Here is a 7573-nt window from a genome sequence, read left to right as displayed (position 1 = left end):
CACATAAGAGCAGTACAAAATTAAGCAAACTTGTGCATTCAAATGTTTCTCTCGTTTTTACTTGAAAACATCCATTTTCCCTCCTTGGAAAATATGAAAAGTGCTTTCAAACAATAGTCTAAAGTGAAGAACAATATATTCCAGTAGGTTGCTGGCCCGAAAATTTGTCAACTAAGTTTCTTCGGTGGGGAATTGAGTTTGCCTCAGATACAATGTTGCCTGATGCTCTAGTCGGAGATGCATTGATAGTTCTTATAGCAAAGACGAAAGAATTTAAGCTTTTACGCAAACTTTATTGGGCTCATGAAATTGTACAGAGTAAAAATACAATCCATCTGAAAATGATTTAAGTTTTGCACAGAAGCATTTCAACTTGTGTAAAATTCAAGGTTTTACTTTTTTTTTTAAAAATTGAACATTAGAATCTTAGGTTATGAAAGAAACAAATTCAAAAATGTATTTCAGGCAATCATGCTCACTTGTCAACCTACATCAAAGTTAAACATTTACTTAAAGTCCAGTCGAAGGAGCCAGGATATATTTCAATACATTGGAGTGATACTTTACAGGACATTAGCAATACATTGCTGAAGTAGAACTAAACAGCTTGGAATATAATTCATTGATTTCTGCCTTGCTATAAGTCTTGCAGCATTGTTCAATAGTGGTACAATTTTGGTGTACACCAGTATTTTATCCCCGTTCGATTTTCTACTCAGTAGCACGCATTAAACATCAAATGTCAACAAGTTTACTCACCAAAAAAGGGCATTTTCTAAAAGTGTGCAAGTCTCAATTTTAAATGGTCAAGGGTATTGATAATCAACTTCCAACATTTCTACTTGCAACTATATTTGATGATCATATTTCATTACTTCCTCCAATGTCATCCCATCACTTTTAAGGGAAATGATGGCAGTGTTTTATGGCTATATAATAGGCAAGTCTCAACGCAAATGTCACAGCAGAAAAACTGGAATGCAGAATCACTGACATTTTTTTAAAGTTTCAATATATTCTCTTGCTCTTAATGCACCATGTAAGCCTGCATATATGACTGTACAACAAAAGCATTTTGATTCTGAATTATTAAAAATTTAGACAGTCTTCCTATTTTAACTGCAAAAATTGGATCAGAAAAATAATATTTATATTAAAAAGACATCTCAACAAAGCAATTAGGTTTTTGGGAAGAAACAAGTTCCATGTGAAAACTTGTTTGAATATATTGGACATGGTGCTACACTTGGGGCCCTGGCTCTGTCAATGCTTGCAAGTGGAATTGTCCAAATTATTTGGAACCCGTGCCTCACCCATCTCTGTAAAGTAGCTGCATGGGAGCAATCAACTACATTTCAATTAAAGCAAGTTTCTGACTCTCATGAACTTACAAAAGAAATTATTTTGCTTGCAGGAAATTCACATTTGAATACCTATAAAGTATAGGATAAATTAAATTACAGTAGAAGGTGGAATGCAAGCTAAGCCATCACAATCAGGAACTTAGTGCAGTAATTTCAAGAAGTCCATTTCGGTAAAATGCAGCAATGGCCAAACCTAAACCTAGAAAATCTGCATATTTAAGTACAGGCTTAAATACCGTGTCTGAACTTTTCTGCACATTCCACATTATTTTGGGACCACTGCATCTGTAATCTGTCCACAAAATCGTCTCTTAACATGCTGTGCTTTTGCATATTTAATGAGAAACAGCTTTAAGAGCACAAACTACATTGGCTATAAGACAAAAGAAACTCAAAATACTTGAACTTTTACATTTTCACACAAGTGTCCATTTGGGGGAAAGAAAAATATCACTTTGCACAAGCTTCAAGCTACACTGAAATATTTATGTTATTAGATCCAAGCAAGCCGAAATTGTTCTGTGCATAAATCAGTTTTGCTTTAGAGAGTAATGGCCTGTTGTATTCAAATTTCTCAACCTGAAATAGTAGACTCATCTGCATACATGATATTGTATTCAATGATTATTTTTGAATTTCATAATTCAAATCTCACAGTATTTGATCCCGTTTAGAAATGTAATGCTACTTTGAAATTTAACTTATTATTTTACTTCATTTAAGCAGCATGTCAGACAGCATTCCAGGTTAGATCATCACAATATTCAGTCTCGCCCTGTGTTTTAGTCTTCAGAGGACTCCGCCTGTGGTTTAAGTAGTGAAAACAAAAGTGTACAAAATACAGCTCAATAGACTTTCCCGAACAAACCGTGAACTGCACCAAGCTACAGGTTTGCAACGGAAACAAGTTTTGCAACTTTTTTAGATTCTGGAGTTCAATAATAATCAGCGTCTCTCTCAATTTGTGCACAGCTACCACTCACTGCAATTCCTGACCTGTGACGGCAAGTAAAATGTTTAAATTACATTTTTTTGAGAGAAAATCAAGGAAGATATTGTCGCCATCCACCACCTACAAAAATGTGATCAGACTATTTTCCAAAGTACCATATGTGGCAATGAAAATGGTGTTCCATAGACGTAATGGCCCAGACATGGAGCGGATGTGTTCAAGTTTACATCCTCACAATTCCAACTCATTTTGCTCACTTCTAAGGCTGACAACTAAGTTAGTGTCCCTACTCTAGGTACTGTCTGGCAAACACCGCTTCCCCTCAAGTTACACAAAACGAAAGCTAAGACACTATTTCATTTTATTCCATGTCTGATGCTTTAGAATTAAAATAGTGGAAGGAGTGAAAAGGGCAAAAAAACGTCAAATTTCAAAACAGTGTTCTTCAAATATTTTCTAGGGAATGAACTGACTGGGGACGCTAATTTTTCTTGCGATTCATGACGATCTGAGACACATTGTGGTTTATAACCTGAGCTACATTTATTGCCCTCAAAAGTAACAAAGCCTTGTTTCGAGGTGGTGCAGCAAATCAATTTCATAACAATCTTTAGTGGAAACATTACAAAAAGAACATTTTATATTGGTTGTCATTCGGACTAGAGAAACAAAGCCTATTGCACGAACGCACCCCAAGTGAGGGGATAATTGCGGGCTAGCAACTGTCCTACTCTTTGTACATCGGTTCAAGTGTTTGAGAAATAATTTCATTACATTCCAAGACATGAGAAAACTGGCTTACACCACATTTCAAACATTCTGAAAAGTTAATATAAAATAAGAACAGAGAGTTGTAATGTTGAGTGCATCCTTTATATAAATTCCATTCAGAAGGGAGACTGGTTTTCTCTTTCTCAGATCTGGGGTTCCAAATAGTGTTAACATTCCAGCTTTCAATTTTTACACTTCAGTTGCTAATTCTACCTTTGACATAACAGAAACATGAATTTCAAAATTCCATAAATCCTTGCTCTAAAAACTGAACTCATTTTCCATGTCTACCATGTAAAGCACTTTCCAGTGCCCAATTTTTGTCCAACATTTTCATGTTATGTTGCTCCAAAGGGAAATAGTACTAAATCTTGGCAGAAAAGGGATACTGTGGGTGCCACCAGTCCAGTAAACGCACACTATGCACAGGGTCCAAGATAACCTGGAGTCCTTGGTCCTTTTTCGGCTTCTTCCCATGTGGAAGTGGAGAGTCTTGGAACAGCATCCTGACACGGTGGTGCCTCATATCAGTGCTCACACTTATTGTAAACTGCAAGAGAAAAGAAAAGGACTTGCGATCTACAAGGTTTGTCACAATCTCATGATTACAGCCAAGTACCTTTGAAGTGCAGTCACTGTTGGAATGCAAAATAAAATGTGTAATCTGTCACATAATAAATAAATGACAGCGTTCTAATAAATTTTGGTGAATAGATTTTGGACTTCAGAAGCAATGCGATTATTCCTTCAAAGCAAAAAGAAATCAAGGGTTAAGATCTGGGCTTCCAGTTATTTCTCATGACCAACACAGAAGTCAGCTCAAATAAGAACCCTATGCTTCCCACAACTTGAAGGAACCATATAAAATCTGGGATAGCAAGTCCTAGATAAACAAGCAACCTCAAATTTCATGGAGGATTTCGATCATGGCCATTTCATAACACAAGATAAACGACCATCAGTCACTTTTTTCCCCACAGCAAACTAAAGCACAAAACTGGTTTATTCGTAACTTTTTTACAGAATTAAAATGATACCAATCGTCGAAGTCTGTTTAAACAAAACAACTTTGAACCATTTTATGCAATGGTTAAACAGAAAGGAAGTCAGTGAAGCTCCTTTCCGACTAGTCCAATTCTATATCAAAACACTGCAAGCAGTTCCAACGACATAACCGCAGGCCAGTATGTCATTTGCAACTAGATCTCCATAACTAACTGGAGCGGCTGCTTCTTATATCCATGAGAATCTTGAGAAATCAGTCTGGGAAACAGGTTGCTTTTATTCAATGAACAGTATGCCACACAGATTGTGCACAAAAGCATTTGGATGATATATTCAGTGCCTAACTGGTTGATTCTAGGGCTACCTTGATTACATACTAGTATGTTACTGAATAAGAGCTTAAGGACACAACCATTTTGAGCATTTCCGTGTGCTTGACATTTCCTGTTTGCAATTAAAAATGTGTTTTATCACCCTTGTACAGAGTTGAAAGAATTAAAGATATACGAAGTTTAAGAAATATAGTGCAAAGAGAGAATTCATAAATGTTCTCGAGTGTAGATGGGCTTTAGAGTGGTTTCACAGGTCGGCGCAACATCGAGGGCCGAAGGGCTTGTACTGCGCTGTTATGTTCTAATGTTCTGTAACCTATGGCAAATGTGATTCACACAATACACAAAACTTTAAAAATTATGAGCCAATAATTTTCAACTCCATCTGAACAATCTACAGGAATTTGAGATTTTTCCAGTTATCCCTCATCCTGAGAAACAATAGTTAAGCTGCAAAGGCGTGGACTGAGTGATTTAGAACAGAAAGTTGTCATTTCCCTCAATGATGATTTCTCTCTCTCTAATTGTTCCTGAATGTGTGGTCAGTTCACTCTTTCTGTGAACTGGGGTCAGAGGGAGGAAACAAAACAGTTCAACATCTCGCACACTATTTTGCTTTCAAATTCACCTTTGGAATGTTCAGATTTGCTCTTACCAATGCGAGAGTCATTCCCATAACCACTGGCGTGAAGATGAAATTGAGGGTAGTGATTTGCAACAAGTAGCAGTCTTGGTCAGGGTTCTTGTGTACCTGTTCATATTGCCTTGGAAACTGAAGCCCATTTCGAGAGCCATTCTTTAACTTGATAGACTGGAGGAGACAAATTGTGATATATACATATACTGAGCAATTTAAAACCGAATTGCTTCCATTCCAACCTCAACTCATTTATTGCAATACAACAAAGGTTCGACAGCAAATTTTGAAACATAAAACCAAAACATTTCAATAAGTATTGTTCTTACAAAGCTTACCAATGATTGGATATTTAATTATTTTGGTAAATTTCCTTTCACGTATCCTGAAGGTGTGAATACTTTATTGCATATGCGATTCACACGTAATCACCCTCTAGCAACATGTTGAAGAGCCTAATATGCACCGCAGCTTTAACAATAACATATTTGATTCTGAAGGGTATTAGAGCCAAGTTGTCCTAAACCAACGTCTTCTATTAAGGGAATCTGGATAATGATATGAAATTGGAATCCTGGCCAATTATTAGCTCCTAATCCAGCGGTGGCAAGGCCAAAAATAAGATTTATGTCAGCAAATTCTTGTCAAATCAAACACGGAACTTTTTTGGGATATTGGTCTCAGGTACTCCCTGCAAAAATCTGATCTACTTGGGAGGTGGGTAAAGTACTTAAAATATCTATTTGAAGTTAACAAAACAGTTCAGGATTTATACATAAGAACAGTCATATAGCAGGAGAACAGAAGCTGGAAAGTTAAGCAAGAGAAATAGAACTCTGTTCAGCCCATGACCGAATTTTGGCTCTTCCCATCACCACAAAATAGTTCACCTCCCCCTAAAATATACATCTCACTGCTCTGGCCCAAAAATCACCTCCCCCTAAAATATACATCTCACTGCTCTGGCCCAACAAAAAGACCCCAGGGAGCAAGTTGGAGCTTGCTTGGCATTTTCTAACAGTGCCATTACTGCAATTAGAAATTAAACAAACCTACATTCTATCATTTTGTGATCCACATTTCTGGGACCATGCCAGAATGATTCAGACATTTTGTAGAGGTGAAAAGTGGAAATACAGCTTCAAAATAGTACCATAATTTAATATCCTAAAGATTCTGAAGGAAGCACTATTACAACTGAGAACTCACAAAATGAAATGATACCATCTTTAGAACAAAGCAATAATCACAAACTTAAATTTTCAATTGCACACCTGTTTTTTGAATTTGTAGTTGAACTCCCATCTTTGGTCTGATCTATTCCCACTTCCCTTCTTGCACCAGTAGAGCAAGCACTAGAAACAGAATATATGAAATGCTCAGTCAGCTTAACACACAATGTGATTTATATCAGAGAAGACAGGAAAGAATGAAAAATTGCAGCCTCAATGACTACACAGTTTGTACAAACATGATAATGTTTTTCGTTAACCAAATCATTTAACAGGTGCAGTGAGCTTCAATATAGATTTGCACATTTCCATTGACAGCTTTTCTGAATTAGCAAACACATTTTTGTAGCCAGTCAGAAGAACACATATCACTTAATTTTGCTTCTTTTGCTGCACCGAAAATCTAAAGGATTGCCTCAAAACAAACCTACTTCAACGCATTTTAAGTTTCAACAAACCTTCAGCTTTAAAACAGAAATGTCCATGTGTCATTCTGTGAAAGCAAGATTTAGGAAATAGGTGTAATTTTAAAAAAGGCAAGCTTTAAAATTGCAAATTCAATTGGAGTATCAAAACTAAGTGTTAACAGCATTTGCAAAAGCATGGCCCAGTGATGGTTTTAAGCGTATCTTACAATGCACTTTCATCTACATTAGATTGTTATGCTTAGTATGGGGGGCAAAAATCTAGAACTCACTCCACAAGTTTTTGTAGTGGCAACATTGCAACATTAAAAAAAAAAATCAATTTTATTCCATTAATATCTTTCCAGTATGTTAGCTTTTAATTAAAAGTTTTCATAAACAAAACAATGCCGTTTTGGTAGCTACATACATAATGAAATCTTCTTTTCACAGTATTGTACAAAGTTAACACAATCAAGAGAACTTTCGATTCGGGTTTTAAAATCACAAGCGAAGATTTCTAATTTAACCAAAATGTACTGGTCTAAACAATGGGATATATCAAAGGATTAAGTTTCCACTTACACTACAGTTCTGTAATGTGTTTGGAGTAGACTCGGGAATTGCAGGTTTGTCTGATACACGAGCACGAAATGGTTCATACATGTGGTACAAAGAACGGATCACACAGGCACGCAGGGAACCCAACTTTCCTATGACCTCGCGTTGCAAACGTACAGGCAAGTACACATCTGAACAGTAGTACCTGTATATTGCGTATATTTATAGATCAGTTAAGTGAAAGCACAGCAAATATGACTTCAAAATTGACTTGTATGTTTAAAAAATAGATTCTTAATGTACACATAGTGAAAC

The 7573-nt window shown here is 36.3% G+C and overlaps 1 protein-coding gene across 2 annotated transcripts in view; it reads right to left on the bottom strand.

Annotated features, from left to right (window-relative positions):
* Nucleotides 1-272: 272 nt before the first annotated feature.
* Nucleotides 273-7573, bottom strand: part of tmem183a (transmembrane protein 183A) — a 41500-nt gene continuing 34199 nt past the window's right edge. The window contains exons 5-8 of one of the 2 annotated variants that reach the window (XM_072480455.1): nt 7283-7463; nt 6336-6416; nt 5053-5235; nt 273-3637 (exon numbers count right to left, since the gene is read on the bottom strand). In XM_072480455.1, coding sequence (XP_072336556.1) covers nt 3452-3637; nt 5053-5235; nt 6336-6416; nt 7283-7463 — 631 coding nt within the window. In that variant the 3' untranslated portion in view covers nt 273-3451. The remainder of the gene's footprint in view (nt 3638-5052; nt 5236-6335; nt 6417-7282; nt 7464-7573) is intronic. The other variant, XM_072480456.1, reaches the window with a different exon arrangement.

Source organism: Scyliorhinus torazame, chromosome 17 (genome assembly GCF_047496885.1).
Source record: "Scyliorhinus torazame isolate Kashiwa2021f chromosome 17, sScyTor2.1, whole genome shotgun sequence".
Classification (NCBI taxonomy): domain Eukaryota; kingdom Metazoa; phylum Chordata; class Chondrichthyes; order Carcharhiniformes; family Scyliorhinidae; genus Scyliorhinus; species Scyliorhinus torazame.
Note: the sequence above shows the minus strand (reverse complement) of the source record. Positions and strands in the feature narration are given on the sequence as shown.